At 38.1% G+C, this 17744-nt stretch overlaps 1 protein-coding gene across 19 annotated transcripts in view; it reads left to right on the top strand.

The window, feature by feature from the left end:
- Positions 1-17744, top strand: part of ABI2 (abl interactor 2) — a 104397-nt gene that overhangs the window by 63023 nt on the left and 23630 nt on the right. For 6 of the 19 annotated variants that reach the window (XM_043445078.1, XM_043445079.1, XM_043445068.1 and 3 more), the window contains 4 exons: positions 5135-5232; positions 8278-8424; positions 9166-9290; positions 14333-14491. In XM_043445078.1, the coding sequence (XP_043301013.1) occupies positions 5135-5232; positions 8278-8424; positions 9166-9290; positions 14333-14491 (529 nt within the window). Of the gene's footprint in view, positions 1-5134; positions 5233-8277; positions 8425-9165; positions 9291-10291; positions 10475-14332; positions 14492-17744 lie in introns of all 19 variants that reach the window. The other 13 variants (XM_043445077.1, XM_043445062.1, XM_043445064.1 and 10 more) reach the window with 3 other exon arrangements.

Raw genomic sequence — 17744 nt, 5'->3', positions numbered from 1 at the left:
CCTATCTCTTTCAGAATTTTCCACAGTCTGTTGTGATACACACAGTCAAAGGCTTTGGCATAGTCAATGAAGCAGAAATAGATGTTTTCCTGGAACTCTCTTGCTTTTTCGATGATACAGCGGATATTGGCAATTTGATCTCTGGTTTCTCTGCCTTTTCTAAATCCAGCTTGAACATTTGGAAGTTCACGGTTCATGTACTGTTGAAGCCTGGCTTGGAGACTTTTGAGTATTACTTTGCTAGCATGTGAGATGAGTGCAATTATGTGGTAGTTTGATTATTCTTTGGCATTGCCTTTCTTTGGGATTGGAATGAAAACTGACCTTTACCAGTCCTGTGGCCACTGCTGAGTTTTTCAGATTTGCTGGCATATTGAGTGCAGCACTTTCACAACATCATCTTTTAGGATTTGAAGTAGCTCAACTGGAATTCCATCATTTCCACTAGCTTTGTTTGAAGTGATGCTAAGGCCCACTTGACTTTGCAATTCAGAATGTCTGGCTCTAGGTGAATGATCCCAGCATCGTGATTATCTGGGTTGTGAAGATCTTTTTTATATAGTTCTTCCGTGTATTTTTGCCACCTCTTCTTAATATCTTCAGCTTCTGTTAGGTCCATACCATTTCTGTCCTTTATTGTCCCTATATTTGCATGAAAAGTTCCCTTGGTATCTCTCATTTTCTTGAAGAGATCTTTAGTCTTTCCCATTCTATTGTTTTCCTCTGTTTCTTTGCATTGATCGCTTAGGAAGGCTTTCTTATCTCTTTGCTATTCTTTGGAACTCTGCATTCAAATGGGTATATCTTTCCTTTTGTCCTTTGCCTTTAGCTTCTCTTCTTTTCTCAGCTATTTGTAAGGCTTCCTCAGACAACCTATTTTGCCTTTTTGCCTTTCCTTTTCTTGGGGATGGTCTTGATCACTGCCTCCCATACAATGTCATGAACCTCCGTCCATAGTTCTCAGGCACTCTATGAGATCTAATCCCTTGAATCTATTTGTTACTTCCGCTGTATAATCAAAAGGGATTTGATTCAGGTCACACCTGAGTGGTCTAGTGGTTTTCCCTACTTTGCTCTGTAGTGGATTATATTAAAACTCTTGGTACCTTAGGCTTTTTGTCTTCCTGTCTTACTAAAAATTTTACCTTTCTCCTGAAGCTACACTCGAATTCCTGATTTCAGTTTTGATTTCCCTCAGAGAATCTCCTGGTCCTTTTCCTGTTGGCTCAGAGAATTTAAATAAGAACATATATCCTCTGAGGAGAGGGATAGAGGTCTCTAGGAAGCCAGAAGTTATGCAGTGGATGGGACTGCTGGGAACAACACTGGACACGGAATGAAAGCCTTCAGGTGTTTGCCCACGGCTTCTGCCCATCCTCGCTTCGCCACATCCAGACACAAACTATACATACTCCTCCTCTTCTCCTAGTGTGTTTAAATTTTTCTCTCTTTAAAACTTGGTAACACTCCAACTCAGATTTTTCTCTATAAAACTTTCTGTTAGGTAATTCTTCTCACACTGAAACTTCTTTTTTGGAGATTTCTGTATTTGTAGAAATCACTTTTTAAGCAGGGTGTCTTAGTTATTCTAAAATAAGTTCCATGAAAGCAGAGAAATCATTTTATAGACCTTTGTCTCCCCTTATTTTTCTTATTCTTTTACTCTTGTGCCTAGAGGTCTGGTGGTTTAAATGAGTGATATACCACAGTTGTCATTTTAGAATGTCTCCCCCACTTTTGCAGCAAGTTATCTATTCCTGGGAGATTGCTTCATAATAGAAGTGATATGCTCTATGAACTAAAGATACAAAGATACTTTGTAAATACTCTTTAAAAAATACTAGAGTTCACAGGGTATTGGAAAGCACTGAGATTTGTAATGAGCATTATATATGATATGCATGATATTATATATCAAGGTTCAAGGAGGTACTGCATATACGAAAAAAGGTTAGGGCCAGAAAGATAGGAGCCCTTTAGAAACAGTATTAAGGTATAATGATTGGCCTGAGAGTTGGTGCTAGTTGTGATCTCCAGAGTTTGGAGATCAGAGAAGACCACTCTGGTCCTAAAGGAACTGCTCTTACTCTCAGTATTGTCTGCATTTCTTAGTCCAGGCCAGTGGGAAAGTATTTGAGCTTGGTCGTGCATTAACCTTTGTCACCTAAATGAAATATTTCTTCTGTTCTTGAGTGTTTCTTTCTGGCAGAAGAAGGAAAAAAAAAGACTTTTCCTGCTGTTTCTCCATGTGCCTACTACCTGTTTCACTCAGCTCTCAGTGATGACTTTTTCCCTTCATGACATCAAAAAATACCCACATTCATTGAACTATTGTTGGAATCAGCCACCAAAGTTTCATTCCAGTTCTCAGATAAAACTTTGGAAAGAATAATTAGCACTCCTATTCATGATTCAGACCTCTAACTACACTACACATTTAGGTGTCAGATGATAGTTTTGCCCAGGTGTTTTTAAAGTTTCATGTGGAATTGCTGTTATGAATTGGAGCAGTGTTGCTTTGTCGTCTTTGTCCTGAGTTTGTGGTATGTTCTCGCTCTAGTTATGTTCTCCTTCACCACACTCGGTTAGTCTTGTGTTTTGCTTCTTGTCTGGAAACACTGGGTTGCCCTATAACTTCCCTCAAAGTAGTTTTTAGAACCATGACAACTATCCCATACATAATTTTTTACCAAATTATTTTAGATGTGAGATACAGTTTAATTTTAATTATAATATAGATTTCACCTATGAAAATTGTTCTGTTTGGCAATTTTTCTTGTTTTTTTTTTTTCTTTTTCCTCAAATTAGATGGCAGTATTTATATTCTGCATAGCATATTCATTGTTTTACTTTCAGTACAGAAGCATTTTTCTCAAGGAAAACTACCTTGAAGAAATACTGAGTTCTCTTTTAGCTTAATACAAAGGTAGTACAGAACTACATCTTAGTTGGACATTCCATAGGGACTCTTTGGTTTTTTAAAGTGAAAATTACTCATGCAAATCCCATTAACCAAACAAATAGAACCATTTGATGATTCTACAGGTCAAAAATGTATCAAAGTTTATGTATGGAATTGTCCACTATGTTTCAATTTATAGGTTGTCTATTTCATATTATTTTTTGGGTAGATTTCAAGATTTATAGAGAAGATACTGCAATTTAAACAGAACACCTTACATACCAAAACCTTAAACAAATTAAAGTTGGAAAGCTGTTTTCAAATATTTTAGCTATTCCATGTATAGAATAAAATTGTTTTATCCTTTTCTGTCCTTGCTCCTTTTCCTTCCTATTTCTAGCAAATTGATGTAGTTTAGTGTTTGGCTCACCTACTTCTCCTTCATCACTTAAAGTGACCTTGGGTTTTATGTTGTTTAAGGTTGAGCTTAAAGGACTTTGGTTACTACTTTAAAAAAATCTCCTGGTATCATGAATTAAGATATACAGTTTTTAAAGCTACTGGTTATTTGTCATACTACTCCTAAAAATTTGCCCCAATGTGGATTAATTTTTTAAAAACTTCTGGTACTTTTAAGATATGATCAGTATACCCTCTACTTATTAATGAGGGGGAGAGCACAGATAAGTTAATCTTTATTCTTCCTTGATAACCAGTTTGTTTTGTATTTGTTGTTTAAAAGTAATAACAAAGGAGTACAGAAAAATGCATAGCCTTAAAAATATTGCTATTTCAAAGGTATCATTTGTCATTAAAGATTGTTTTAACATCACACACAACTTGTTCACTGGGCTATTCATTTGAAGAGTTTGTTTCTTGGTATATTTTTTCTTGCCTATTCAGATAACAAGCAGTATTTTAGGATTTTAAAATATTCCATTTAAGCCAGAGTTAATTTTGACAGCCTCAATATTCTGTATGTAATTATGATTTGTTTTCTTAGATTTTGTATTTTAAACTTATAAATGTATTCTGATTTCAAAAGTATAGTGTCTTACAGTTTCATTTTATAAGTATAATTTGAATACTCTGGACATACTCTTAGTGGAAAAGTTAAGATCCTTTTTTGAAGTGTTCAGCAGTCCAGAATATTAGGAGCTTTAAAATAGGGTCAGGCATGAACACACATGGTGAACATTATTAACTCTAACCCGTTGGTAATCTCAAACAACTTGAGACTGCATTTGAACTATATTCATGCATGACTTCTCTTAGTGCCTTAAGACACCCAGATCTCTAGGGCCTTCTGTGTAAGTGCTCACTTCCTCCTTTGGTGGCAGTCCACACTTGTTCCCAGGTCACCCAACTTTCCCACACTTGGGTTTTCAAATGGGGATAGAATAGAGAGGATAGAATAGTGGGGATAGAATAGATAGCTTAGCTCTGTGTTCTTAGCTCTTAGGACTGTGTTGCATCTTTCTCATGCCTAAATTAATCTTCATTTTGGGCCTGAGTGGGTTTAATTCCCATTGGCACTAGGACATTGCCAGTGGCCACTGTACCACTCACAGTTGAATGGTGTACCTCAGCCCCACCTTTCTGGGTCAAATGTTTAGGGACATGCCTTACCTTCTGGCAGTTCTCAGGTAGGTGATTCCTTCATAAGAGAACATTAATGAAATTTGAATTGTAAGGCTGATCCACAATTTATAAAAAGGAAATTTTCTCTGTATGATTTAACTTTATATAATATTCTGTACTTACAGTGGATCAAGTCTAAAATTGCATACTTTTGGGGGAAAACATGTATTTTGTTTTCTTACGATAAGCTTGCTATTTAAAAAAACAAGGAATTGCTTAAAGGCATTGTTGTTTCTGATTGAGTTACTCTTTATTAAAACTGAAATTTTTATAGTTAACCTATCTAATTTCAATTGAATGTAGTATCAAACAGTCTAACCAGTGATCTGTTGGTGTGATGAGCTAATGGCAAATAAAGTCTTTGCATACACGTTTATAATCATTTGGAAATCTCATGTTAGGAAGAGTCCTTTGAGTACAACTGTAGACTGGTAGTAGAGTAGAAATTGCATATGAAATGCATGGCCTCTAATTTTTTTTCCTATTTAAACCTTCCCCTCCTTTGTTAAATAGCATAATGTTATTTCCCGAAAGTGGCACTTTGTTTCACTGCATTCAAATTAAATTGAGTTTTCCTCAAAATTTTTTTAGGTGAGTACCCAGAATATGAAGATGGGTGGGCTGCCGCGTACAACACCTCCAACACAGAAGCCCCCCAGCCCCCCTCTGTCAGGCAAAGGGACACTTGGGTGAGTATGTAACTAAGTAGTGATTGCAAACCATTTCATGTCCTGTGTGAAAACTAAACACTATATGTATGTTTACACTATTTTTAAATATTTGAAAAGAGAATATTTTCTTCCTAAGATTATCCATTTTGTGTGTAACTTTCCCAAAAGGAAAACATCTTTTACACTTTAAATTATACCTGGGAAACATCTCTCTACTTTAAAAAATATTCTGTTTAGAAATTATTTTTCTAATAAATTTTAAATTTGAGGTAAAATCCAAGCCTGAGTTCATGGCTTATTATAAATTGCACTCTAATTGCTATTCAGAAACTTTTTAGTCTTTTCTATTATAATTGACTCTTCTTATTCTGACTAGTCTTCTGAAGAAAATACTGTGCAGATTACCGAATTCTGTGTATCTTGTTTTTTTTATGAGAAATTATGAGCTTTCATTCCATCTACAGACTTGGGCTCCAGATTTGACATAAATGGTCAATTAACAGAAAAGCTTGACCTTGTTTCTTTTATAGCATCTTAATACAAAAACTTGGTTTATCATTGATCAAGGTTTGTGATCAGTTGGGCATAATATTGCCCAGAAGTTGGGTGACTAAAATCATGGTCCTGCTCAGCTCCTGATGTGTGGTCTTGCATAGTAAGCCTCTTAGCAATTCAGTTTTTTCATCTGTAAAAGGGGGTAATATTTGTCCTCTGTCAACTTTTCAGGGTCACTGTACCATGAATTGGATTTTTTTAAAAAATGTGTAAGACAAAGACAAAATGCCTTTATTACCATTGGCTTTGTGATATATGCTTAAAAGTTTTTAATTGGAAATCTTGTTTTTTGGCCCCCTCACCAAAAAGCAAACAAGAAAACCAGACCAAAAAACCCAGCAACCTAATCAATCAAAGAAAGATAATGTTGGAGGAGGAATTAAAATTAGGGCAGTGGAAAACAAAAGAATAAAATCAGATTTCTGGCCAGAAATAGAGTGATTTTATTTGGGGAGGACAAAAAACAATTCTGCTTAGGTTAGAAAGGAAAAGCTCTACTAGCTTAAATAAGATTTAAGCTTCAGAGTAGAATGTAGATGTCATGGTATGTCATAATTGGACAGGGTAAGAGTAGAGATCAGGTCAAGAGGGAGTATTTGTTTTATTTTCCTGTGAAATGTCTATATTTCTGTCATGTATAGTTTCTAATGGATTTTATTAGGTTTTGAATCAAGATTGTTAGCAAGATAATCCTAGTAAAATAAAAATATCCATTGCTCCCAAATTTTAAAGATGTACTTGTACACTGGTATTTGTTTTCCTTGTGTATTAGCAAGGGCTCTGCAGGATCCCTGGAGGCCAGGGTGGCCGAGCACCACCAGACACTTGATGGCCACAGCCTGGCTGCTTCACAGTCTTGGCTCGGCCCCCATATTTTGTCCTCTCTCCCTAGTTTTTTACCTTGTTTTTATCATTGTCTTCACTGTGTGGGCTTCCCTGGTCGCTGAGCTGGTAAAGAATCCACCTGCAATGAGGGAGACCTGGGTTCATTCCCTGGGTTGGGGAGGTCCCCTGGAGAAGGGAAAGGCTACCCACTCCAAGTATTCTGGCCTGGAGAATTCCGTGGTCTATATATATAGTCCATGGGGTCACAAAGAGTCGGACACAACTGAGCAACTTTCACTTCACTGTGTAGTTCTTAGTCAGCAAAGTTTTTGTTCTGTTCCCTTGGATGACACAAGAGCATTTTTATTGTCTGGAGAAAATTGTTTGGAAATCCATCAGTTTCCTATTTTATGGTGTTTTATATGTACATCATAATTTCAGAGATGCCTAAGCTTCTTTATAATGTTTTAAACTCAAGGCCCTGACATTCCTTTTTTTTTTTTAACCCAATATCTTATCTAGTGCCCCTTCTTTATTTTTAATAATGTGTATATTTGTTTATGCAAGAGGATTTTGAGAGTAGTAGACAGGGTCATGGCAGAGTAATCTCATCCAGAATCAGTGAGCCAAAACTTGGTGGATGAGAGAGAAGAATATTTAAAGGAACCTTGGGAGCTTTTGAGGAAGTGAATTATTGAGAAATACAGAAGTCAGGTGAGCATCATCATTTTAAGGGAAAAAAGCTCTTTAGTTTTCATATCTTGAGATCCCGTTAAAGATCAGAATCTCATCTACACAATATCAATTTCATGTCAGTTGAGTATTAATCATTGCCATAAAGATGGAAACTTAAAGATGAGAATTATCTTAATAATTACTGGTGTATCAGTGTGCATCCTATTTCCTATATTTCCTTTCTTGGTCGTCATTCTTTTAAGAAGAAAGTTTGAGAAAAAGAGAAGTATGCTAATGAAATACAGTCTGTTCTGTACTTCAAAGTAAATAAGGTAGAAAGACTTAGGTGATCTGTTTTTTTTCTTCTCTCTTTTAAATGTTGAGCTCTGAGGAGGGTAAGAGGTAAGAGCGATCATGGTGAAAGGTTAAGGAGGATGTGAAGTGAGACTATAAGGAGAGGAGATTAAATTATGTATTTCTGTGTGTGGATGTAGTTTTATTTCTATGTACTTATTACATAGAAAGAGAAATGAGCTGTTAATGGTTGCTGTTGATCATCAGTGTGGGGGTTGTGGAGCCAGACTCTGTAGATTTATTTACCCTACCTTTGATTATTTTTGGTTAGGGAGAGAGGGGTGAGGAAGATAATTAGTGCATTTGTGAAGTGCATTTGGAAGAATTTAACATGACACTAAACAAATTTGAACTCATCTAAGAAGAGAGTCTGGGAAGCATTGGCTTACCTTGGGGAGAAACTTCATGCTCTCAAAATGAATGAACAAAATTAGTGTAGGGAAATGAGGTCAAAGACTAAAAAAAAATAACAATACGCATCAAAGCCCTAATGGTGGAGAAGTGATACTTAAGGGAAGATGGAAATTGGTAGCTGGGTTTTATTAGAACACATTTTACTACCTCTGAGTACAAGTTGTATTTCACTACTGGCAACTCTGATTTATTGTGCCGAGACTTGCTAACCACACGATACATACGCTCTTCTTTTTGTAGGCGGCACTCCCCCTATCGCACACTGGAGCCAGTGCGTCCTCCAGTGGTACCAAATGATTACGTACCTAGCCCAACCCGTAATATGGCTCCCTCGCAGCAGAGCCCTGTGAGGACAGCTTCTGTGAATCAAAGAAATCGAACTTACAGGTATTTTCTCTACCTCAGTGCAAAATGGGATGGTCATAGCACCATTATTTGTTCAGATAACTTCAGCTAAATCTCTCTCATTTTCCAAGCACTAAGTTCTTTTCCTCACACTACTCCCCCAAACCTCATCTAATTCCACCTCTCTCTCCTCATGTTCTGATGCAACTTTGAGCAGCCAGGAAGTTGAAAAAGAACAGACATCTCAAAGTGCAAACTTTTCTGCAAGACTGATAGTTAGAGTTGACCTGAAAAAGAAAATCACTGACCAGATACGGGGAATTTCAAGTTGTTTTTTGGTGGTACTTTACAGATGAAAAACCATATGCAATAAAACGTTAATATGGCATAATATGTCATGATATCGTTACAAATAAAATTGGACAAATAATTTGTTTAGGAAAACTGTTCTTATTATAAAAACTATTTCTTCAGACAGCCATTAAACTGGAATAAAAGAAAGTAGTAATATTTTCATGCGTTGAGCCCCATCATTTATCCCTTATATTTATGGAGAATTTTTGTTTTTCTCAATTTCTTTAGTATATGTTTATTAAAAGGTGGCCAAAACAAGTTTCTTGAACTCAACTTTTTTCCCTTCCTTTATAAAGAAATTCATCTCTGAAATGGAGGGCTTTTGAATTCCCATCTCGTAGCTATATTCATTTCAGAACATTCTGGAAAGTGCTGGTGGTGTCTTTCTGTGCATGGACGCTCATGTTTCGGTGGCTCTCCTTTCTGTAGCAGCAGCGGGAGCAGTGGGGGAAGCCACCCGAGCAGCCGGAGCAGCAGTCGGGAGAACAGCGGAAGTGGGAGTGTGGGCGTCCCCATCGCCGTTCCCACCCCCTCTCCTCCCAGCGTCTTTCCAGGTAAAGCCTGACCTGTGCTTCGTCTTCACCTGTCCTTGCTGCGTTTGTCCTTGCAGTTTCCAGTGTAATTACACTGAGCTTTCTTCATAATCAGGAGTTTTTTTTCGCTTGAAGACCCTGTAAATGTTGAGAAATCTTTCTGCATTTTGCTATTTTTAACCACATTATTTGTCAGTTTATGTCCACTTACTTCTCTGTGATTCGCTGCTGGGTCTTGGTTGGCGCTTAGAGGTTGCACCTTGGCACGGGTGACGCGTTTAACTCCAGCGGGTGTAAGGACAGTGCGTGCCTTTGGACACAGCGCAGCGTCAGTGTGAGGAGCCGTGGCGGTAACAGGATTGGGCAGATAGCATTTCAACAGTTCAACCTAGCGGACTCTTGGAACTTGAGTTGCTGAGAGGCTACCCTCTTTTCTCTGAAACAGAAAAATGTACTTGTTTCATCTGAGGACACAAAACTTAGTTTTAAAAACCTGACACAGAAGACATAAGGATAGAAAATTACGTATTTAATTTACTTAAAATAACAAAGAGACAATATCTTTAAAAAAATCTTGAAAAAAAGGTTTGTATTTCTCTAAATTCTTTTTACCTGATGAGATACTTATGTCTGGAATGTTTATTTTCTGATTTGTATGACTCAGAGTGGAATACTGTTGTTTTCTAGTGTGTTATGTTTAGCTTTGTGTACTAGTTCCAGAATCTTGTGTTAAAAACAACAACATAAAGGGTCACTTTTCTTCCAGTGTGTTGGCTCTCAGGTAAAAAGGAATGCTTTTAATGAATTTAAAACTCTGGGCATTATCCTTAGCATCTTGAATTACTTGCTGTAAACCTAATAACCCTTTACCGTAAGCCTCACCCTTCTCTTATTTTTTAGCCCTCCCCTCTGCCCTCTGGTACTGACGAGCACTGCGCGTCTAACCCTGAGTTCCTGGCCCTGTGCCCTCCCCGCCTCCGGCACCGCCGCTAACGCCGCCTCTCGCTCCTCTCTGCCCGCAGCCCCCGCTGGCTCTGCCGCTCCTCCTCCCCTTCCTGCCGCTCCCGCGTCCGCCCCCGCCCCGCTCGGCCCTGCCGCCGCCCCTCCTGCCGCGGCCCCAGACGCTGCCGCTGGGGGCGCCCAGACCCTTGCCGATGGCTTCACTTCTCCAACTCCCCCTGTTGTTTCCTCCACTCCCCCGACAGGTGAGTATTGGCTTATTCCTTGCAGGCCGACTCAGTCGTCTGGCTCTGGCTCCTCTTAACTTGGAACTCTGGCTTCATGTTTTTGGTCTGTGCTTTGTATAAAAAAAAAAAAAATCTGCAGAATAATGCACTAACTAGAAAATGGCTCATGACCCAAGAGTAGAATTTGCTGAGGAAATCAGGGTCAAGTTTCTCATCTTTCTAATGTGCTTGTGCTGAGTAGTTCAGTTGTGTCTGGCTCTTTTGCGTGGAGTGTAGCCCCGCCAGGCTCCCCTGTCCATGGCATTTCCCAGGCAAGAACACTGGAGTGGGTTGCCGTTTCCTTCTCCAGGGGATCTTCCTGAAGCAGGGATTGAACCCACATCCTCCTGCATTAGCAGGTGGATTCTTCACCACTGAAGCACTTTGGAAGCCCAGTTAATAAAGCACTTCATAGAATGTGTGTGTTGTGCTGCTGCTGTATCTAGATGTTTAATGTTTTAAAATGTTTACATGTTTCAAAAGACATTTTAAAAAATTTATTTTAATTCACCCATTTTGGATGGTGTATTATGGCTTAGTTCCTGTACCAGCACTCTTTAAGAAAAGCATTCTGTACTGGGTGTATTTAAAGCTGAGCTGTCCTTTTGATCTACATACAGCTCTGTTAGGCCATGTAGCTAGTTAAATGTAGAAGCCCTGTTATGCTCCTACGTTGGTGGAGTAAGGAACACATCTTGAAATCCGCTGTAGGCCTAGAAAGGACGAATCATCCCCACCTAGAGTCAGCATTATAATTTAATAACAGGGGCTGGTTCCTAGTCTGCACTGAGGAATATCTGTTGTATGAGTGAACAATAAGTTTTTTTTTAAACAAAAAGCATAATTAATGTCTTAATAACAATTTATATAATCTCTTTACTGCTTTTGAATTTCCAGATACTTTTTTCTTTTTATTAAGGTATAATTTATGTACAGTAAATCTCACCCTTTCTAGTGACTTCTTTGAGTTTTGACAAATGCACACAGTGATACAACCACAGCTACAGTGAAGGTGCACGATAGCCCTGTCATCCCCAGATTTCTCCATGCCCCCTCTGCACTCAGTCCTTCCGTTTTACTCATTTCACTCTTGGCCGCTGGCAAGCTCTGTATCTGTTTTTTTTTTTTCCCCTCTAAAGTTTTGCCTTTGTAGTAATATCACAAATGGAAGCATATGTAATGTAATCTTTTGAGTCTGGCTTTTTGGCACAGTGCATTTGAGATTTATCCATTATTATATGTTTTGTTATTTTGTTCCTTTTTTATTACTGAGTAGTGTTCTATTGAATGGATTTACCAGTTTGTTTACCATTTTCCCAATTGAGGGACATTTTGATTATTTACAGTTTTGGGTGATTATGAATAAAACTGCCAAGTATATTCGTACACAGACTTGTGTGTGAGCACAGGCTTTCATTTCATTTGGGTAAAAAACAGGGATTAGGATTACTGGGTTGTTTGGTAAATGAATGCTTAACTTTATAAAAAATTGGATAGCTGTTTTCCAAAGAAACTGTATAGTTTTGCACGCCCACCATCAGTGTGTAAGACTTCCAGTCACTCTGCACACTTGTTAGTGCAGGGTGCTGCCATAACGGCCTCCCTGGTGGCCCAGATAGTGAAGAATCTGCCCGCAGTGCAGGAGCTCTGGGTTCAGTCCCTGGGTCGGGAAGGTCCCCTGGAGAAGGGAATGGCTACTTACTCCAGTACTCTGGCCTGGAGAATTCCATGGACAGACGAGCCTGGCGGGCTGTGTAATTGTCATTACATATATATATACATATGTATATATATATGTCTTTTTTTTTTTTAATTCAGCCATCCTAATAGGTGTATAATAGTTTCTTGTGTGGTTTTGATTGACATTTCCCCAGTGAATGATGATGTAGAACATCTTTTCATGTGCTCATTTGCCATCTGTTTATCTTCTTTGGTGAAATGTCTGTTCACATGTTTTTGCTTCCCGCCCACACCTTTTTAATTGGTTTGTTTGTTTTCTCACTGAATTCTTATATATTCTGAATATGTCTGATTAATTTTGTGGTTCGCAAATGTTTTCTTCCATTTTGTGACTTGCCTTTTCATTCTCTTAGTGGTCTCTTTTAAGGAGCAGCTCTTTATTCTGATCCGGTCCAGTTCATTGCTTTTTTCCCTTTTGTGTATTGGGCTTTTGATGTGTTTACAGACTCTTTACGTAAGGTCAAAAAGATCTTTGACTTATTTTCTTCTGGAAGTTTTTAGTCTTAGGTTTTTATAGTTAGGGCTGTGGTAACTGAACTATAGTTTTGTTTTTCAACTCAAAGTAGAATAAATGCCCTTGTTAATGGTTTGAATAGAATATTATGTAATGTCTTTGGATCACTGAGGGCTTATAACATGGGAGATTTTAGGTTGGATCTAACTATAAGAAATTCATAATGGTGTTTTCAGAGTTTTTAACTCAGTGATTCTAGGTTTGTATTAGGATGTTACAGATTGATTCCTAAAATGCCAGTAATGTGTATCTGGTGATTCAAATGACAGAATATACCTTCTTGTAATTGTTTATTAGTTTACATGCTTTTACATTTTTACCATGGCTATGTAAACTTGACAGTGGATTATGTTTAAGCTCGACTACTCAAGATTTTTATACAACAGAATTGAGTTTTAGGTTTTGATACTGGCATATATACGTAGAGTAAATCCTGTAGCAGCTCTTGAGTGCTTTTATAACATTCTTTATATGAGTATCCATATGAATCCAAGTTTGAGCAATCTTATAGCTCCTGTAGATCAGTTTTAGGCACGTAAAACCATTTGACAGTCTTGGAAAATGTGAATTGTCGGATTTTTCTCTTATCGCCTCCTCCCCTCCCTTCCTCCCTCACCTCTTCTTCTTTCCTTTCCCCTCCCCCGCCTTTGATCCCCTCGCCTTTCTCTTGCCTCCTCCTCTCCCCTCGCTCTCCTCTCCTCTCCCCTCCCTTCTTCTCTTCTCTTGCCCTGCTCCCTCATGGGTGCTCCAGGACTTGATCTGTCTGTGCAGTAGGCCCTTAGCTAATGATTTTAAGTTGGAGAGGAATCAAGATAAAATTTAAGAACTTGATTGCGTTAGGCGATTGGATGGATTAGGAAAGAGTGTCTTCTGTTTGCATTAGTTGTTGAAGTACTCTGAGCAAAATGTAGTGAAATTGCTGATACATATGAACAAGTTCCAGGATGATACTAAAATTAGATATATTTTGATACACATTTTGTATCTTAGCTTTTTTTGATAACTAAATTTTCTAAACTCTAGTTTTAGAGAAGGATATTTTTGATTGAAAAATGTGATTCAGAATTATGTCACTTGACCTTTTGCTGAAATATTTTATGATTTCCTTTAAACAAATTGGTTTGCTACTTAAAATTTACTATTATTATTATTTTGGAATAAGACTGTGTGTCAAACATTTTTTCTTTTGCTTTCCTAAATGTTATTCTTACCTTGTTAAGCTTAGTTTCTGGTGTTTAATTGCTGGTGTCTGCAGAGGAAGCGAGCCATAAATTTTAATTGTGATGATTGTGAAACCCTGTCAAACTACTAATTTAATAAACTCATAATATTGATTAGTAATGTATTTAGATATAGCTTTTCCAAACCTAACCATAATTTTATTTACCTGCTTTCCTGTTTCTGCACTTTGATAGACTGTCAACTGAGCATTAACTGTCAGTTTGCATTAATATTTGTCAGATGGCAGTTAACTAAATATTTTTATTTTTTAATAATCTTGGTGAGATTCAGGCATTGTACCTAAAGTGTTTTATTGTCTGAGATAATTTTAATGACAAATGTGTGTTCTGCCTCTCTTCCAGGTCATCCTGTTCAGTTCTACAGCATGAATAGACCTGCTGCTCGCCACACTCCCCCAACCATCGGGGGCTCCTTGCCCTATAGACGCCCTCCTTCCATCACTTCACAAACAAGCCTTCAGACTCAGATGAACGGAGGACCTTTTTATAGCCAGAACCCAGGTTAGACTTTCTTTTGCAGCCTATGGAATGTATCTAATTTAAAAATCTTCAATTACCGAGAAAAAATCTTTAATTGCAAATGACTGGTATATAGTAGATGATTAATGTTATTTGTTGAATGAGTGGAAGAATGAATACAGGTTGCCGATACTGTATCTACCAGTTCTTTTGAAAAATCAACATATGGTTTCCATATAGAGTTAAAAACTTAATTTTTCTCAATAGAATGTTTTTGAATGTGCTCGTGATTATTTGTTTTTTAAATTAATACTGTGGTGAACAGTGTTTCCTTCTTATTTAGTCAGATATCCTTGCTGTATGAATAGCAATTAATGAAATTTGAGCATACATGAACAGGGTTTATAAGTAGCAAAGGAAAAGGGAAATATTTTTGAAACTGCTTTGTGGTGGACAGTTACACTGTCTTCTTCAGTTCTGCTACCGAACCTCTGATGGAACAACTGCACCTTGAACAGATTGATCCAGGTGTAACAGTCATCTTCCAGTTGCATCATGCATACAGAAGAACTAAAATAGCACATATTTAATACTTAACACTCATTTGTTTTGCTTCTTCCCCAGAGAGGGTAAGAGCAAATATTATTCTCTGTGACTGCTGTGGACATGTTATATGAACTGGGTGTGTTTTTCTGGATTTTTGCCAAGAGACCAGTAAGCCCATGTGTGATCACCTCTAGTAATTATTCCATTTTGGATAAGCCCTGCATTGTATGGAGCTAAAATTTGTCTACGTTTTGGTGAAACCTTGTTATATCCTTTGGAGTCTTGCAGAACAAATTTGATCTTCCTGTTACATAAATGGAGGTTAAAGAATACTTTTTTGTTTTTTACCTCATTTGATTCTTATAATCATGTGATCATTTTCATCTGTATTTTACAAGTGAGGAAACAAACTAAGATAGTAGTCAAGTTAGGATTTGAATTTAGGTCATCTGACTCTTAAGTTTCCTGTTATTTCCTGGTGGTTCAGAGATTAAAGCGTCTGCCTGCAATGCGGGAGACCTGGGTTCGATCCCTGGGTCGGGAATGTCCCCTGGAGAACGAGATGGCAACCCACTCCAGTATTCTTGCCTGGAGAATTCCATGGACAGAGGAACCTGGTGGGCTACAGTCCAAAGAGTCGGACGACTGAGCGACTTAACTAACTAAACTAATCCTACTTCAAGATTAGAAAAAATCTTTCTTTTACCCTCCCAACGGTAGGAGGGTGGGAAGGAGGGTGCCCACATTGTAATGTAAAAAGCTGTAAACAGTTTTTCATCTGTTTCATCCTGGGAATAGTGCTTGGTAACTACTTGTTGAATGTGGAATGAATCCCTTGTTATTCAGATCCTCTCATTGTTTTGGGTCCCTCTTGTAAATTAAATGCCACATTTATAGTCTAATCAGTGCACAGAGGAGCTTGGCAGTCTACAGTCCACAGGGTCACAAAGAGACACAAGTGACACTTAAATAGACATGTTTTTTAAAAAAATTTTACATTAGATTATTTTGAGAAACATGCATGTGCATTTTTAATAAGTCTTTTTTTGTGTGTAATAAAGTTTTATTAAAGTATAAAGGAGATAGAGAAAGCTTCTGACATAGGCATCAGAAGGGGGCAAAAGAGTACCCCCTTGCTAGTGTTAGCAATGGAGTTATATACTCTCCAATGAATCCAAAGAATGTCTGGAGGTTGTAAAGACCTCACCAGACCTACTCCCATAATTTACATCTTAAGATAACAGAGTTGGCCAGAAGGTTTAATCCAAAGATGGTCCTCAGGCAGGATACATCCTTGTAAAGACCAGACCTACTCCCATAATTTATGTTTTAAGATAACAGAATTAACCAGAGGGTTTAATCCAAAGACTGTCCTCAGGCAGGATACACTATTGTTATATAATCCTAAGGGATGTAGAGGAAAAAAAGTAAAAAAGTTTGTCCTTTCTTCCTCCTTGAATATCTCAGACCTCTCTCTCCTTGGGGACCCCTAGACTTCTGATCAACCTGCCTAGGAAATGACTCTCTCATTCCCCCCTTTTCTTTTAGGAGAATTATATTGCCTAGGGAAAAGGGGCATCGTTCTCATTCCATAACTGCTTCCCAGCTGACAAGGGGCGTTGTCCCTAAATTGGTGAGGCAACATATTCTCCTAATCCTCATAGTGAGGATGTCTGATCCAGGGGCTCCAAGTAATAGTTGGAGGAGGCTGTGGCACTCATAGGAGCTCGGACAACTATTTGTAAATTAAAAGCTCTTAGACGGTTAGAAAACCCCATTATAAAGTTACAGATGTAAGGCAAAATAGTCATTAAACCAAGTTAAAATCAAAATGAAAAGTCACATTATGTCCATAGTTACATCAGTCCATCTTAAGGTTGTTAGATGTCATCAGTTTAAGAAGAGGCATCACATGCAATTGTTGAAGGTATTTGCAGACTTGGAGAAAGTCCTTTCCTTGAAGTGGAGATGTCCACCATGGGACGCCTTTCACGGATGAAGAAGGGAGTGGTCCACAGACCCAGCAGTTAGACCGATTGTGGAATGCAGCATAGAAGTGAGCCCAGGACAGGAAGGCATTGTCTTGAGGATCAGACGGCAGACTCAGGATTTCTGGAGTCAGCAGAAGTAGGCTCACATAGATTATCAGGCCCATTGGCTCTTGGGTGGTGGTTGGTTTCAGTGTAGGTATGGAGGCTTTTGGACGGTCTCTTGTTACTTAATGTTCCGTGTAGTCAGGAGTTTTCTGGTGTTCTCAGGTTTTGGGCTTAAGTCTCCTGCCTCTGGATTTCAGTTTTATTCTTCCAATAGTCTCAAGACTTCTCCAACTATATAGCACCGTGAGTGTCCAGGAGTCTCCAGTGGAGGTGTGGGTTGGCGGCGGCCTGCTGCAGGGTCGGGGGCTCTCTTTAATGAGTCTTAAATAAAAGTAGTTGCTCTTTTCCAAGTGTTTGACCAAATTAAAACCTATAATTAAAATTTAATTAATTTAAAACCCTTTGGGTTATTCTGTTTTTTAAAATCTTGTTTTCTTGAAGTGTAGTTGATTTACAGTGTCGGGTTGGTTTCAGGTGTATAGCAAAGCGCTCCAGTGATACAGGTATATATCTCTTACTGCTGTCTTTGATCACACTTAATGATTTTGAGTGTGCCATTCTTTTTAACTCATTTTGAGCTTCGTTTTGTCAGATATGCCTGTCTTCTTACGTTCTACTTTTAAATCGTGTTCCAAACCCTTATTTGTACAGAT

Source organism: Cervus canadensis, chromosome 24 (genome assembly GCF_019320065.1).
Source record: "Cervus canadensis isolate Bull #8, Minnesota chromosome 24, ASM1932006v1, whole genome shotgun sequence".
In the NCBI taxonomy this organism is placed as follows: Eukaryota; Metazoa; Chordata; class Mammalia; order Artiodactyla; family Cervidae; genus Cervus; species Cervus canadensis.
Note: the sequence above shows the minus strand (reverse complement) of the source record. Positions and strands in the feature narration are given on the sequence as shown.